Source organism: Danio aesculapii, chromosome 11 (assembly GCF_903798145.1).
Source record: "Danio aesculapii chromosome 11, fDanAes4.1, whole genome shotgun sequence".
NCBI lineage: Eukaryota > Metazoa > Chordata > Actinopteri > Cypriniformes > Danionidae > Danio > Danio aesculapii.
This window is the reverse complement of record NC_079445.1, coordinates 13,896,447-13,915,099: the sequence shown is the minus strand read 5'-3', so window position 1 is coordinate 13,915,099 and position 18,653 is coordinate 13,896,447. Positions and strand designations below refer to the sequence as shown.

Here is an 18,653-nt window from a genome sequence, read left to right as displayed (position 1 = left end):
ACTCAGTCAGTCGACAGCAGCCTCTGGTGGGTTTACATGAGAAAGGCAGGCGCGAATGGCACTCATGAGAGAAATTTTAGATCTCAAAAGCTTGCACAGCGGCCTCTGGTGGATTCGCGAAAACAAAATCTGTAGCTCCTGGGAAGCCAAGGACAATCTTCAACGATGTATATAGGACTACCTACCGATGATCGCCTCACCCACCCCCTCCCCTAAACTCAACTGATAGTGTCTTAAAAAAGCACAGATTGACCCGTTCTCACCCACTTCCCTAAAAAAAACCAACAGTGTTTTGAAAAGCAATCCAGAAAAAAAGAAAGCCCCCTGATTTTTATCACGTTTTCAGATTTTACCACATTCTCATCCTGTTGTTTGTTTATTTTATTTTTTGGCTTTTGTTTTTTCTTACCCTGTCATCGCGAACAACTCTCTGTGTCTCAAGTCTGCCGACATAGATGGCAAGCTAACTGGACATAATGGTAACAGCTGGAAAGTTGTTCATATGGAGGTAAGTGGTTAGCTGCTAGCGCGAAAGTGAATTGCATCATACCGCCCCATAGCATTCGTTTTTAAAGATGTACTTCTGCTTACATTTCTGCATACAATTCACACAATTCTCCAGAAATGTATATAGGGCTACATTTTCAGAATGAGCCTATGTTGGAATTTTTAGATATCCTTTTAGATATCCTAAGTTTAAATATTATTTTTTTCAAGCATTTTCCAGCTTACCATTTTATTGTGACATGATAGGTCTCTGATCTCAATTTTTTATTGTTAATAAAAAGATTGTGGCCTGTGATCTGACTGCAAAACAGAGATGTAGGGGATCCATTCCCACTTTGCCACCTTTCACAAAGGAAAACACAGCTAATGCATAACTACTACATGAAAGGGCAAAATAGGAGAATGAGCATGGTGACAACAGATATACCTCCCAGCAAATCTGTCAACTCATCACTGTAGAGGAGTGTTTGGAAAAAAAACCTAAGCAAGTTCTTTTGGATGGTGGTGGGGTGTGGAGGAAGGGGATCCTGGGAAATGGGTGGTAGTCGTGGCTTGGGTTACTTGTATTTTGGCCCTCTCCACCCAGGGGCCTTCACCGCACTACCACCATCCACTGCTCCTGTGGGTGTTTCAGACACACTGATCCAGTTGCTTCAATAGACTCAGGTTTCTCATTTCCCCGCTGGCTGATGCGAGCTACAGATAACTTTGTCTCTGTGCTTGTATCTTTTATCTCACATCTGGGAGATTTGCCTGGGAGCTGGATGGTGACTACACTGTCTCTTTTGTCTTGGCCCTTGTCATTACAAGGCTCAAGTTGCGGGCGGTGCTGGTGGACCTCCACATGAGCTCCAACCCATCGTGCACACTCACAAACATGCTCAGATGTTTTGTTTTGTGTGTATGTGTGTGTGAAAGTAGTATGAGGTGGCCTACTTTACCTGGTGCAGGTTTAAGTGTGTGTTTTTGGAGGGATTACACAGGCCTTGATTACTGTGGAGGTTTTATAGTTCTCTTAGAAATGATCCCTCTGTAACTGCAATAAAAGAATGCTGGCTAAAGGTTTGGATGGATTTCACTAAACACCTCCCAGCTGGCTGTGACTACATGCCCATGTGGAATACATTTATTGCTTGCACATTCATTAGATTTTTTATGTTCCAGTCCTAATTGGAATTGTAAAAGGGAAACAAATGATAATATATCCTATTAATCTGATTTATAACCTATCCACAGCCTGACTAATGTACTGAAGTAAGAGAAAATGGTGTTAGTGTGTCAGGTCTTACTGTATGCTTTATTGTTGTCTGTCAATTGATTATTTATTTTTTTATTATTTAAACTTGTCAATGGGTGGCACAGTGACTCAGTTGTTAGCACTGTCGCCTCACAGCAAGAAGGTCGCTGGTTCTCAGCTGGGTCAGTTAGCATTTCTGTGTGGAGTTTTTAAAAAAAAATGTATTTAATTTTTTTTTCAAATAACAAACAGACATTTTCAACTTCCATTGTTAAACATATTTAACATTATATCCAAGCAGCATATAATAAACAAAACAGTACAAAATAATAATAATCTGTACATAACAGTACAAAATAATAAATAATAATAATAAACTTGGCGACGCATTGGCCCAGTAGGTAGTGCTGTCGCCTCACAGCAAGAAGGTCAAGCCTCAGCTGGGTCAGTTGGCGTTTCTGTGTGAAGTTTACATGTTCTCCTTGCGTTCATGTGGGTGCTCCAGTTTCCCCCACAGTCCAAAGACATGCGGTACAGGCGAATTGGGAAGACTAAATTGTCCGTAGTGTATGAGTGTGAATAAGTGTGTATGGATGTTTCCCAGAGATTGGTTGTGGCTGGAAGTGCATCCGCTGCGTAAAACATGTGCTGGATAAGTTGCTGCTTCATTCCGCTGTGGCGACCCCAGATTAATAAAGGGACTAAGCCAAAAAGAAAATGAATGAATGAATGAATGTAAATAAACTTTAAATAATACAAAAGAAAATACATTACATTCAGGGGGGTTAGTCCATATAAGCTGACAAAAGCTTAGAGAGCTTTGAGGCACCTTTTGTTTCTACCTGTATTATGGATTTATATAAAATGTTGAAATCACTTTTAAATGCTTTGAAACAAGGCGAAACTTTAACAAATCTACATTTGTGAGTATAAAATTTTGCTACAATCAACATATTATTACACAGAAATTCAATTTCTTTGTTATTAACAAGGATTGAATTTGACAATAGATCAACTATAAAAAAGATGTTCCTGAGATTCAATATCTTACAAGCAGAAAATACAAGCATTACTGTCTAAATTAAATTCATTACATGGATCAATGTCATTAATTGTTTTGCAATGTACTTCTTTCATTTTTTTCTGTGTGGAGTTTGCATGTTCTCCCTGTGTTTATATAATAGTTAGAGGTTCATTCCACTGTGGCGACTTCTGAAATAGAGATTAAGCTGAAGGAAAATAATCATTAAACTTGTAATTTAAAAAAATAAGTTTTTTATAATGACAAGCAAGGTTAATAAATTTCTTCATTTTTAAAAAGCTTCAAGCTATACTTAAAATTATCTGCAATTTCTAATTCGGGGCTAAAATGTTTTTAAAACTTTTTTGTTACATCATAAGATGTTTTGGTCTAACCTCACACAAACACATACACACACAAATATGTTTTCTGCAGCTTTATTTTTATACTTTTTAATCAGAGTAACCAAAAGGTAAAAGTACATTACTCATGCTTTATCTGAACAAAAGTGGTTAAGCACAGGTTCATCTTTGTGTTAACTTTATGTTAAGATTATTATTTCAAAACTTTCTTCAAGAAAACTATAAAGCAGAATGATTAGTTAATTTAGAGCATTGATTCAGCATTACATCCAATCTGAGATAAGATTTAGAATGACGGGAAGGTTGGGGCGAATGCTTTTACAGAGATTGTCATTTCTAATTTGATGTAGTCTTTTTTTTTTTTTTTTTGTGCCACAAAAAACAGCCAACTGAAATTAAATGTTTCAAATAAATGTTGTGCATGAATCAGATGTTTGAAAATGTAAATACTGTCACATGAAGATAGAGGACAATGCACTAGGTGGTGCAGCTCGACTCATGTATTCAGCATTGAACACCAGTGTGTTATAAATGTGTTTGTTTATGGTTTTATTGTAAAAAGTTATTAATACAATAAAAAAAAATTCTATTTATTTTTAAATATTTAATACATCAGGAAATTACCATTGCAGCTTTAATGGTTTCTACCTTCGGCCCACCACCCTCAATAAAGTTTGGTTTTTGGCTCTTCATAAGCAAAAGTTTGGGCACCCCTGTTTTAGAGGTTAATGTCTGCGAGCAAGATGTTTGACTAAGTGGGATGATGTTGAGGAATTGACCCTTCAATAAGCACCGCCCTCCTTAGTTACTGTTGCTATGCCTGTCAAGCTTCCCAGCAAGCAATAGCCATCATTTCACCGGCTAGGTGAAGTATAGACCAGATCTAGCCCGGCTACGTGTAACCCAATTTTAGTCCGAATAACCTTAAATTTGGTTGCATGTTGTTTTTTTGCTAAATAAAGCTTATGATATATATGATACTCCATCATGTAAGAAAAGTCAATAACGTTTATGAGGTTCCTGCAAGTAATAGACATAGTTTCAGTTTCTCGGTGAAGTATAGACCAAATCTAGTCCGGCTTTGTGTAACCCATCTCTAGCCCAAAAAACCTTAAATTTGCTTACCTGTCTTTTTTTTTTGGCTAAATACCTTGTGATATGTATGATATTCCTTCAAGTAAGGAAAGTCAATCGCATAAAGGGTGTTTGGGCTTTTAAAAATATATGCTATTTTCATAGTCTGAGCGTAGCCTTGAATTAGCTCGTCATCGGCCGGCTATTTATAGCCCACTGATAGCCTAAACTATTTGGCCGTGCAGCGCGTGCATCACGCATGCATTATCAGTAAGTGTTAAGGTGTAATTTCGTGACATGTTGTATTTGTAGCCAATTTAGCTTTGAATTAGATGGGCTTTACCCACCTCGCAAAATTGACATAAAAAATTAATTGCAGACTCACTGCCTTTTTATTTTTAATTAAAAATGAATATGGTATAATATATCTTATTTATAATATATAACATATATCTTACGGTAAAACAAGCCAGATCTAATCAAATAAGAAAAATCAATGCAGTTCCGTACTCCACACGATAGATGGCAGTATTGCACATTTATCAAGTCGGCTCGGCTGAAATAGACCAACAAATCAAGAGGAAGAAGCTGTTGTGGTTTGAAGTTTGTAGCGCGTTGGATTGCGAGCGCGAGTGGCCTGCAAGGTAAGTGTAATCTGCTTTAATATCATGTTGTTTAGCAATGTTTTTTATTATATGTGCAAGTTTTAATATAGTATTACGCTAATATCAATGGACAGGCACCATTTATTCCAAAAATTTTAGACAAACAAAAACGGTGTGAGGGAGATTGATAATCTTTTAAACAGGCAAAATTAAACACTTTTTAAGCGAAGTTCGGTGATTAAGAGCATTTATTGTGCACATTGCGAGTCGTCTTAATTAAATTTCCCCATTAAGTCAAATAAAAAAGTCAGTCATGAGATGAAACTTCTGCAGTTCTGGCTTTTAAATCATGTTTGCTTGTGATTTCATAGCAAGAGATTTTTGAACACAAGTACCAAGTTAATTCTGTTTTTAGAAAATCAATTCAAGTTAATTTCAGATTTTTTTTATTGATTTATATTTTATAAATAAACTTTACTATGTTATGGAAAATGTATTTTTTTGTAATATGAGTAACTGTATTTTGACTTGTCACAGTAAAATCAAGTATAAAGTAAGCTGATAGTTATTATTATAATGCTTCTCTAATATTTGTAATTATTTGTTTTTCCTCCACAGATATTTGAGTGTGTCCTTGTAAAATGAGCAGTCTAGCAGGTATGAGTTGCTTAAACACTTTAGACTAAAACATTTACGCTATGACCACATTTGCTGGTTTCCCTGTCCATATGCAGATTGCCCATGTGCATTCACAAGCTGGATGAAGCTTTCGAGTCACATCAAACACACAGAATGAATATTAAACAATATTTATGCATAATCCATATAACGGCTGTTGACAAAGAAACATTGAATATAACACATTGATACTAAAATAATTAAAGTAAATAAATAATTGAATTTAAATGTGTAAATAAGTAAAAAGCTTTAAGCTGTAAACCTGTGGATAATTATTTTTTTATGTTGATAGGTGTTTTTTTTTCTTTTAGTTTTAATACGTAACCATCAAGCGTGATTGTGTCCTAAAGACCTACCTCATTTGAAGAGTCTGTGCATCTACCTCAATGAAGACTTGTAAAAGAATATGTGGTAAGTGTGTCAACCCACCCTCCTTTCATAAATGTATTTGTAAAACTCACAGTTACAGGACTGAGTTTGGAACACATCTCAGTATTTTCTCTCCTTTTTCTGCAGGACTGAAAGTGGCTGAATCTCAATGCACACACAGCGGTGGAGATCTTTATCGTTTGGGCTGAGGATGCTGGTCCTGGGGACAGACCTACAGATGTGGGTGTAGAAGTTTTGCAAAACCTGCTGAGTGTCACATATAGATTGGATGGACTTTTTGGGTTCATGTACACTTAAAGGGTTTTTTTAACCAGAAATTAAAATGTTTAATTATTCATGTCGTACCAAACATTGATTTGTCTTCGAAGTACAAATTAAGATACTTCAGGTGAAATCTGAGAGCTCTCATTCTCTATAGACAGCAATGGTCTTAACTTGTTTAAAGTCCAGATAAAAACCTAAAACATCCTCAAAACAGACCACATTCTTTCAGTTGTTCAATCAGAATATTTTTAAGCTACAAGAATAATTTTGAGTGCATATAAAGCAAAAATAATAGCCTTTGAGTTTCTTTATTCTGTTGAACAAGATATTTTGAAGAAAGCTGAATACCTGTAACCATTGGTATATAACCTGTATTTCCGTGGTATGTTTTTTACAGGTTTTCAGCTTTCTATAAATATCTTCTGTGTTCAACAGGAAAAAAAAATAGTTTTTATCTTATCTTATTTATTATCTTATCTTATTTATTAAGCTTATTTATTCTTATCTTATCTTTTTATCTTATTTTGTCATAACTTTGACATTTATTTATATATATATATATATATATATGTTTGTTTTGTATTGTTTAATGTTTTTAATATTGTTAATGTTGTTTTTATTAATAAAAGCTTTGTTTAATCAGTTTGAATGGATTGCATTTTTGAGAACCTGTTGATCAAAAATGTTGAAATGTATATGTGTATTTTTGTTGTTTATTAAATGTATAAACAATCATTCATTAGCTGAAATTTTGATGACTTGTTTATGCTTGGGCTGTACTTAAACGTCTATTAGATTTTCACTGACAGCCCAAATTTAACCGTTATTTAGCCTAGACCAAAATTCACCGGCTTTTAGACGTATATATGTAGCCGTTGAAAAGGCGTCTAAATCACATCTAGTCTAATCTTGGGCTATGATTAGACGTCTATTACATTTTCACTGACAGCCCAAATTTAGCCGTGATTTAGCCTAGACGTCTAATAGACGTCTTTTTGACCAAAAAATACTTGCTGGGTTTCGTGCCTGGCACGTCTACTACAATGTGTATGCGCCGGTGTCAGACAATCCGAGGGATATAATTAGTCATTTTTGGTGAACAGGTGAGATATCCGAGAAAGCCAGACAAAAAAAAGGACTGCAGTATGCATTACAGGGGTATATTCACGACATAATACGCAACCGATTAGAAAATATTTCAATCAAAATTGAAGCTAGGTTAGCCGAGCCGCCTCATATGCTGACCATTCAACAGCTTAGTTCATGCACAGCAGGAGGGGTGAAATTTAAAAATAATCTAATAATAACAAATGAAACTGTGATTTCTCTTTTTTTAGCCAAAAAGCCTGATAGACTATTGTTGTGCAATGAAATATAGCGTTACTAACCGAAGAGGAAACGCGCATGAACTGTGCTTCTACATAATTCATTCACAGAAAGAACAGTCATAACGGGTAAATTGATGGATTTGTGCCAAATATTAGCATCATTGACCCATAACAATGTAACGTTACAGTAAGTTTATACAGTTTCTATTCTAATTTGCAGTTAAGTGGAAAAAATAGATTGAAATGCAAATCAAAGTATAAATAGCAGAAGTTAACAAATAGATTTTCCCTACCAGTAAATATTAATCGGACACCAAATATAAAAGCAGACACTATCCCGCTATAATACCGTCTACAATGACTAAATCTCCAAAAACCGACAAAAAGATCAGTGAATTGTAGCTCTGACATGGGCACGAGGGTTAAAAATTACTGAAAAACAGCTGGGGGTATAGTATATTGATCGCAAGTGCTCAGTTTGTGATCACATCTCGGTTTTGTTCTGTTGATATGTAATTCAAATATTTGTAGCTTGAAACAGATGGAGATATGATTGCAATTAGTACAACTACTATGGCGAAGGCTTAAACGGAGGAGTGCTCATAATATGGAGCGAAAAAAAAGAAAAAGACAGCTGGGAAACATAACCTGCTTTGTATTTTTGTAGGAAATCTTTTTAGGGTAAGAAATGTGTGAGTTATTGTTGTCGGTCTATCACTGAATGTGTCAGGAATATCAAAACCAACTTAACTCATCTCCTTTAGCACCTTTCACAGAGCTTGATCCACGCTGGCATTTCTCCTCCTAGGTTTTAGGTTTTGAAAAGGGAAAAAATTCCACCACCCTGTCCAAACTTTTAGGATACCGGTATCAGATTTGCACAATCAATATGCACAACTCTTTGGCTTGTTTCCCTCGCTTGAAAGCTTGACAGAGCCCCTGCGCGTAGTTACGGCTGCTAAGCCACGATTGGTGGGTGGCGGTTTTTGGGTGTGGCTTAGCGAAAGATCAATTGGTGGTACTCATGGTGAGAATGAAAAGAATACATCAAGCACTTTTAAAAGAAGCAGAGCAAGATACAGTAAGAGCGACCAAGTGGATGAGAGTCTGTCAACCAATCCTTCCTTTGTGGTCTGAGCTCGGCTTATAACATTATTACAATGCACTTTGCTAATGGTGTTAAATAAAAGACAAAAAGGGCAGGTCAGGGATAGTGGGGCAGCCGATACAGTATGCGTAGCTTAACAGTAATGGCATTGCCATCATACTTTATGTTTGATGCCCTCTGACAAACTCAGATACCTTTACACCGTTCCTTTGTATGTTTTTTTTTTATGTATTTTGACATTTGGAAGTAAGAGGTTTAGCTGAAAAGAAAATGAAAGAATGACATTTGGGAGGGCATCACAATATATGTATATCTGAGACAAGAAAGACATTTACAGGTTTTCCTGCATAAGAGGAGGCCAGCTAGTGACATGCTGTGCAGGTACACCTCAAATGGTGCTCTAGCGACTGATGCTTGAGGCCATGGTCTTTAACCTCGATGTTAGAGCAACCAACTCCCAAGCGGAGAAACACATGTTCGATCGCAGCTCGGAGCGGGTTGGGTGGTGTAGGACCAGCAGGGTTACATAGGCATGTGTGTTTGGTTTCACCTGCATGTGTAAATGTGTCAGCTTGAATGAGTGTGCTACATTTGCACAAGGTATTAATGCACTCTTGTTTGTTTGCTTGCAGTGGTGCATTTTCCAAGACAGGTGTTTACTCACCCCATGATAAAAAAGCTGCATGTTATCAAGCTGTGGAGGAAAGCACTCACAATAACAGACCCCAGCAGCCCCCTAGAGGATGAAATGTTTACACAGAGTGACTTTCATTCCATTTACATTTTTTTTTTCAATTGCTAACAAGCGTTCAGCAATACTTAAAATACTTTTTTTTAATTCTTAACACCAACATACCACACACTACACCAACACAATTAGTCAAACAATTAATTTGCTCGCCAAAACCACATATTGTTAAATAAATACCAACTTTATATTTCAAAAGGCAGGATACTTTTTTTCTACATTTACTAACTCTGTCAAAACACAGTGAACCCAAGGGAAAGAAGAGTAATAGATAATGATGGATTGATAAATATAGTGAAAGGAGTAGGTAATTTACTTAACTTCAATAATATCAATGTCAACATTTTCTCATGTATTAATGATTTGAAGTAGATTACAATAAGTGATGGAAATTGTTTGGATGTTCAATTCAAAGCTTGCCTGTAACTTGCAGTTTAGCAAATGTATTGAAAAAACTGTGGTTTTTCACTTGTACTGTAAATTTAGCCGGTGACGCGGTGGCGCAGTGGGTAGCACGTTTGCGTCACAGCAAGAAGATCACTGGTTTGAGCCTCGGCTGGGTCAGTTAGCGTTTCTGTGTGGAGTTTGCATGTTCTCCACGTGTTCGTGTGGGTTTCCTCCAGATGCTCCAGTTTCCCCCTCAAGTCCAAAGACATGTGGTACAGGTGAATTGGGTAGGCTAAATTGTCCATAGTGCATGTGTGTGAATAAGTGTGTATGGATGTTTTCCAGTGATGGATTGCAGCTGGAAGCATTTCCGCTGCGTAAAAAATATGCTGTATATGTTGACGGTTCATTCCGATGTGGCGACCACAGATTAATAAAGGGATGAAAATTAATGAATGATTATTTTTGCCCATAAACTTTTTTTTTTCCTGCTTGTTGTTTTATTTCTAAATTAGTCAATATACTTTATATTAGTTAGAAAGTTAATAGAAAGTTAGAAAGTTAATAAAATCACAAATTTAATCATTAATCGTATAAACATACCTGATCTGGCATAACCCTGATTTTGAACCATGCAACAAACCCAAATTTTAGGGTAATTGGAACTTTTGATTGGAGTTTGTTGTTTTACTGTATGTGCTGTAGTGAAGAGGCTGCTTTGATGCTGGGGAGAAAAAGAGAATGGAGCAGGTGTACCAACCATACTGGAGACAAACCATTAGTATATCTTGGTTGGAGCTGTTAGATCTTAATCATGTAATCTTCACCCACTATATAACAGAAGTGAATATACATAAAAAATCCTGCAAGGAGGAAAACATCTAGTTGTAAAAGCTACAGTATACTAAAAGGAAATGTTGGGCTTGCCATATTCTACTGAATCTAAGAAAATCATGTATCTTGAGTCTAAAATAAAGGTTACCAGCCAGTTACAAAGTTAAAATTTTTAGATAAACTCCAAGTATGCAAACGTTTATCTGCACATGAAGTCAAAGTTCTAGCAAAGAAACTATCATTTCTGCGTGTTGAGTTGAGTCTTCCTGCAGGTAATCAATCTAAATTGCACTAGCTGGCCAGATTTTTTGTTGTGAAAAATCTTTAATGAAGTGGCTTTCTCTATTTGACCCCATGTCAATCTCTGCTCATCCACTGTCATTGGTCATTTCTGTCATTTCTGCATTAAGATCCTCTTGACCAATCCCATGCTGTTACATACATCCACCATGACCCAGCTAGCAAAATTCATGTGGCTCAAATCTGGCCCACACCAGACACTTTCATCCAGCCCACATTCCGTATGGAATGATGACAATTGGGCGGTCCGCTTCTGTTTGCCAGTTCTGGGCCACAATTAAGCCATAGCAATATCACACATCAGCCAGAATTCAACCGAATTAACCAGAACTGACCCTATTCTGGGCCACAGTTTGCTTTTATTCTGGCCCAGATCAGGCCCACACCAGACACTTGCTGGGTGTGGCAAAGTACAAAAATCCCAGCATGCATTGCAGTATGACTACATTATGTAGCTTATTGATGCTACAGTTTTCATTATTTGCTTTTGATTCTGCTGTTTATGTTGACATTGTTGATTTTGTCACTTTTAGTTTCCTTTTTGTGATGTTTGTAAATTTTGTTCATCTTGTTAATTGTCACTGTTGTTGAGGTTCATACGCTGATTATTGATGTCTCTGTGAGCTGAAGTTGAACCATAACATTTTTTTAGCTTATGAACCTTCATAATTCTGTGGCATGTGCAAGCATGTTATTACATTACTTATAATAATGGATTAAACATTGGTTAACATCGGTGAATTTTCTTATTTCATCACAGGTTGTGCCTCATTTTATTGTTTTTTTTTACTTGGCTTGTTTGCTGTAATGAATACACTTTTCAAACAAAGTTCTTAAAAGTTGCAGCAGCCCAAAAGAAAATTTACATTAAGAAGTTCAGGGCTATGAGCCCAACTAAAGCAAACCCTTTTTTCCATGATGGTGACTTTATTCTATGTGGTCCACATATGTCTTAAGATAACTAGGCAACATTTGCCATATCTTCTCTGGGCTGCTTTAGGCTCACAGCCACATTAGCCATAGCTTACTGTGCCGAATATTCACCAAAGGTGGCCCACGTATGCTTTAGGATAACTGGGCCACATTTTCCATATCTTCTCTGAGCCACTATAGGCTAATGGCTGCATTAGCAAGAGTTTACTGTGCTGAATATTTGCCAAAAGTGGCCCACATATGTTTTAAAATAACTGGGCCACATTAGGCTAACAGCCACAATAGCCAGAGCTTACTTTGCCAAATATTTGCCAAAAGTGGCACACATATATCTTAAGATTACTGGGTCACATTTGCACTTACACGTGTGAGCCACTTTAGGTTTAGACCCAGATTACCCTTAAATGACTATGCCACTTTTTTGCCAACTGTCGCCCACATTTGTCCTCCATCATTTGAGCCAAATATATCATTTTCCACATGGGAAAGTTTTAAGTTTGTGTTTATTCCCTTAGATTCTTGAATGGTGAATACACTGTGGAGGTGGCCATCAATGACTATCTGGATATCTACTGTCCGCATTATGAGGAACATCTTCCTCAAGAGCGCATGGAACGCTACATCCTTTTCATGGTCAACTATGATGGCTATACCACCTGCAACCACCACATGAAAGGATTTAAACGCTGGGAATGCAACCGCCCAATAAGTCCAAATGGGCCCCTCAAGTTCTCAGAGAAGTTCCAGCTGTTCACACCCTTCTCTTTGGGCTTTGAGTTCCGTCCAGGTCATGAATACTACTACATCTGTAAGTAACCTCATCCTTTTTTAATTCCTAAGATTCAGCTTAAAACAATTTGTCTGTTTTCATTTTTCCAGTTGTCAGTATTAACTCAGTATACAGTAATTTTCTGAACTAGTTCTTGAGTTATGGGAAACTGTGGTGTAGATGTTGAAAGATGACATGGTATGTGCAGACCTAATTGCAACATCTTATCAAAAACGTGCCACGTTGTCTGGTCTGCTAAAACACATCATCAGCATTTCTTAATTACATGGCCAACAGCGATCAAGTGTGCGGGAAATGGACCTTTTTAAAATTTCAGTACCGATTGGTACCAAAATTCCAGTTTCATGACAACATTAGTCATAACCTACCATTAGTGTCATCTCCCACAACTAATAAGTCCAAAATAAAATCATCAAACTCTATTGAAAATTAACATAGGGCCCTAGGGGTTTAAACACAAATTTTTCAGTATAGATTTTTTTTTTAATTCCCGAAAGCACAACATTAAGCACTTCAAAAGAATTAAACATAAGTCCATTTCTCTGAATAACATTAAAGACTTGTTCACATTTTCACTATGCAACTCCAACACCATTCTGATGGGATTCATGTGTATAAACATATCCTGAAGGAGTGGCTTCATTTAAACTAATATAGTCATTTTTAAGCCAGTTTTCAGTAAGACAGAGTGTATTAAAATCACTGTCTGTTATTAATTCATTTACAGTGAAAAAAACACAGTTTCTATGAGTTGAGCCAGATATGCATTTCTATGATTTTGTTAAACAAACAAGGACTATATGACTATAATGTGAATGTTTACTTACTAGTCAAACAGTACAAAGCATCCTGGAGAGAGCTCTGGGGTGCAGACCATTAGCACGAGAAAAAAGTCTAGAATGCTCCAAGAAAAAAATCCACTTTTTAACAAAGAGCAGCTTCTGTTCTTCACACCATGATAATAACCATTCATTTAAAGCAAAGAGTCTACTGAACCTGTCATATCCTCGTTGGTATGTACGAAAAGCAGGTCAGAAGCGAGGATTTGTGTCACGGGTGAACGCAATCTGTCTCAATCAGGCTAATGCTTTATGATCTTCTTTTGTTCAAATTATATGATGGGCAGGCATTTATGAGGGTGTGTCTTTCCCTGTTTTACTAATTGTCTTGTAAAAGGTGTTCCTTGGCCTGTTAAAAAGGACTCCTGTTGGGCACAGGTAAAAGTAAAAAGTTCAGGGCAGCATGCAGGATGCAATAATGAGGCAGTTTATCCTCTTTTTGCTCAAGCCCCCAGCACATTTGTCTTAATAATTACAATTAAATATTAATTTCTAATTGTTCATGACTACATACTCTTACTTTGTATGTACTGTAGCTAAACCTTTTAAGGTCAGAAAGACTGAGTAGGCTTTAAGATTAAGCATAATAATCTTAGGTCTTTTTCTACATAAAGGAGTAGCAAAACGTTATGCTACAAAAAAAAAGGATAAAAGTGATAATGCTCATTTTTAATAATCACAACAAATACAACATACTGTTGTCTTAAAGTAAAAATGTACATTTTGTTGAATTTGAACTATTTTGGTGAACTATCACTGAATTTTTTGGCAATTTCATACACTTTGAGGGATACAAAAATGTATTTGTATAGAAAAAGAAACTAAGAAAGATCTTGCAGTATCCCTATACTGTTTGGCCAAAGGCTATAGATATACCCAGTTGGAGTAAAGGGGAGAATGTATATATAGCATAGTAAGCTCTGCCTTATAAGATAACATACAAACAAACAAACTTGTCAATTGACTTTATGCATGAAACATTCATAAGTTAGCTAAAAACTTTTAGTGAGTAATAATGTGCTTTTTCACAGGCAACCTTCAACCTTGGAAAACTGATCCCTTAAGATTCCTGATAATTTAGCCTCAATCAGGGGTAGTTTATTCCTAAACTACCCCTGATACACTAAGGCCAATTTTGTTTACCCTATTCACCTATAATGCGGTCTTTGGACTGTGGGGAAAACCGGAGCACCACAGGGAGAACATGCAAACTCATTATTCTGTTAGTGAATTTGAATTGTTCTTATGGAGTGTTCTTGTGCATGGGAATAGCAATTTGCATAATACACACCCACACCAGGTCCACAAAAGGACTTTCTGCAAAGTGCCCTTGTCCAGAGAAAACTTTAAGTATTAAAATTATGAATTAAGAATGATTTTTTTTTTGCATTTCTTGCGTAATTGTGTATATACATGGCTAGTGAATGAGACCCAATGTTCATAATGTATGTTTTAAGCAGTGTTGTGCAATTTACTTCCAAACTGTAATACATTACAGATTACTTGTTACTGTTATTTAAAAGTAATTCCTTACCTTACAATATTTCTCTCTCAGAATTACAATACAGTATGTATTATAAGTAACTCTTATATTACTTTTTAGTTACTTTCACCAAAATAACTACAGAATTAGAATATAACATTCTAAAATGACAAAATGCACTGAAGAGCATTTTACATCCAGTAGAAAGCAATATGATGTAGCATAATGACTGTGACCTATCCAGGCTACTAACAATATATAATTGGCAACATGAAGGCTCAAGACAATTCAAGAAAGGATGACAGTCAGAATCACTAATTATCTAAGTCGGTTAAAAATATGGTAGAGGTAAAGTGGTTATCTGGCAATATCTGTGAATGGGTTAACTATATTCATATTAGACACAACAGGCCTATATGTAAACTCCAATGCCATGACAAGATGCAGATTTTTTTCTTATTGTTGCCATTATTTTACTCACTTTAAATTCAAGTGGCTTACAACACAAAACTGTCATGCACAAAGTGAGCATGATGAATATAGCTTTCTCAATTTAATGCTCGTGCACAGATTTCCTCTGTTTGTGGACAAAACTGCAAATATACGCTGCTCGCGGCAAATTTTCTCACGCTCTCTCAAATATGCACTGCTCAAGCATAAATTTTCTTTCATGCTCTCAGTACCCTCGCTCAGTGAGATTATATGCAGACTCACAATTTGTGTCTTGTGTTCCTTCTTCTTTTCGTGCTTTTTGATATGATTTATATTGGTGCACTATTTATTAACAATAGTCAAAATACTAAAAAAATAACCAGAGGGAGATTAATGACAACACACGCGTATATTCACTAACCACGAACAGGAAAAAGAACTGCGTTATTTTTTATTTGTTATTGTCTTGCGGGCGAAAAGTTTGTTGTAACGGACGCGTTACTGAACATGTACCAAGCAAAATATTACTGAAAATGTATTAGTAATGCCTTACACTACTGCGTTACAGGAAAATGCAATACATTAAAAAGACATGAGAAGCAAAAGTCTAAATTAGGTCTTTTTGAATTACGTGAGACTTTATCTTTTCACAGTGAAATATTGATTGCGTAACTGTAAAATGGTTCGATATTCTGCTTCAAGAACAATAATCTTACTACCTTACTTGCTTAAAACTATTTATAATTATAATATAATCTAAAATGTCATAATTATTACATATGCAACATCTTTTGTGTTATAACTCATAAGAGGTTTGTTGTTTTTGTGGAATTGTTTCAAAATAAACAGCTATCATACCTGATCCAATGTATAGGTTAAAGACATCGATAGATTTCTGTTTATTTTTAAATTAACTTCCTGACACATCCTGTTGATTCTTAGATTTTTTTTGTGATGTACCATAATGCTACCGGCCTGCTTAATTTCATTTGAAGTAAAATAATCCCAGAAGTAAATTTGGAGGGCTTACTTTATTGTTCCTAAAATGCTGGCTGTGTTTCATGCATAAGCTTGCATAGTGCTCAACACACTCTACACACCTCAACACACTCTAATGATGACTTTGACTAATCACAAGTCATTAAGTTTTATTAATTAAATTATTAAAAACAATTGATCAGTAGTAAATTGATCATTCATTAGTTAACATCTCTAGAAGCTTAGAAGCTACAGTTGTCATTAAATTGGTGTGTCAAGGGGTGTCATTAAATAAAAGGGAGCAGTTCACTGAATAGAAATAAAATATTTATATATCAACATGGGAGTTAGGACATTCCATTTTTAATAAACTGTTTCTTTAAAGATGAAGTGATTGACTGTGGAAAGATCGTCATCTGGATAATTACATAGTCTCAAGTGGCTATTGCTTCAAATATGGTGGTTGAAATTGAGGTAGTGGGTGGCACAGAAATGTTACCCAACCAGCAGGGCATTCCAGACCTTCCTTCAATGATGGCATATTGTCACCCCAGTTGCAAGGGGGAAAAGTATATGGTTTTTCAAAGTGAAAAAAAGAAAAGAATCATGGGTTCAAAGTTTCCACTTAAGGCTTGGTGTTTTTTATGACTGTCCCGAGCTGTTTTTAATGCAGTCCGCCCTGTCGCTTGGTGTGGGACGGACTATTGTGCACCTTTTGTTCTAGACAGCTGCCTGGGCTGAGAAGTACTTAGTCTGGCTATTCATCACATTTCTCTAGAAAAGGGTTTGGCTACTATCAGGATTGTTGCTGTCATAGCCCCTTGTGTTAAAAGACAAAGGGGTCTGCCACAGGGTTACTGGGGGGTGACCAAAACTTAGTTTGGTTATCCCAAAAATAAATAAAATAAATAAAGGATGTCCATCACTTTGGTCAACCCCTCCTCGACCTACTGGAGAGGGTGATTGAGTGAATGACAAGCAAGACATTCACCAAGACACTCGCACACACATACACAGACACACACGCATGCACATACACGCATACACACACACTCACACACAAACACTTTTTTTTTCATGTGCACAAATGGCATAAAGGCTAAAAGTTTCTAGGTATTTTTCAAAACACTTCTATACAGCCTAACGTGACATTTAGTGGCTTAACTAGGTAAATTAGGTTAACTAGGCAGGTTAGAGTAATTAGGCAAGTTATTGTAAAACGATGGTTTGCTCTATAGACTATTGAAAAAAATATACAGCTTAAAGTGGCTAATAATTTTGACCTTAAAATGGTTCTTAAATTTAAAACTTATTTTTTCAATTTCCTTGCTCTGTTAGACATCATTTGGGCTAATAATTCTGACTTCAACTATATATATATATATATATATATATATATATATATATATATATATATATATATATATATATATATATATATATATATATATTCTCATGATTTCCAAAAACCCAACATTACATTTTAAAGTCATTTGCGAAATGATCATCAGGTGGTGCAAACGGAAATTTTGCAAAAAGGCTGAAAAGTATTTTTAATGGTAGGTCTCAAACTCGATTTCTGAAGGGCCACAGCTCTGCACAGTTTTGCTCCAACTTTAATCAAACACAGCTGATCCAACTAAGCAAAGTGTTCAAGACTAGACTATTAAGCAGGTGGTTGGTGCTAAACTCTGCAGTGCTGAGGCCCTCCAGGAGTATTCCAGATTTATTATAATTTTGAAACACATTTCAAAATAAGTTGGAACAGTAAGCATTTATCACTTTGTAATGTTTCCATTCCTTTTCACAACCCTTGAAATATGTTTAGGTACTGAAAACACCAAGTGATGAAGTGTTTCAGGTGTAATTTTTTCCCATTCTTCTAGCAAACAAAAATGTGCTACACATTCTCTGCGAATGATGGTAGGCCAATCAAGTACCTGTATCCTCTTCCTCTGCAGCCAGGACTTTGTAATGTGTGCAGAATGTGGTTTTCCTTTGTCTTGTTGAATTATGCATGGTGTCTCTGGAAAAGAAGGCAGCATATTGTGCAGTGTATATTTAATAATATTTGTGCATATTCTTGATTCAGTGCCACCTGAGGGATCGAAGATCACGATAGTTCAGCTTAGACTTGCACCCTTGTCCTTTACGCCGCACCGAAATTCTGTTATGTACTGTTGAGGGTTAAATATTCAAATGTCTTCTCATCTTTCTTTGAGGAACATTGTTTTTCAAGATTTCAATCGTTTTCTCACATAATTATTTGCAAACTGGCGATCCTCAGCCCACCTCGGCTCCTAAAAGACTACACCATTCTTGGATACTGCTTTTATACTAAATCAGAATTACATC

At 36.1% G+C, this 18,653-nt stretch overlaps 1 protein-coding gene across 1 annotated transcript in view; it reads left to right on the top strand.

The window, feature by feature from the left end:
* Positions 1–18,653, top strand: part of LOC130237215 (ephrin-A2-like) — a 231,565-nt gene that overhangs the window by 191,756 nt on the left and 21,156 nt on the right. Inside the window, exon 2 of the mRNA XM_056468088.1 lies at positions 12,292–12,584. Coding sequence (XP_056324063.1) covers positions 12,292–12,584 — 293 coding nt within the window. The remainder of the gene's footprint in view (positions 1–12,291; positions 12,585–18,653) is intronic.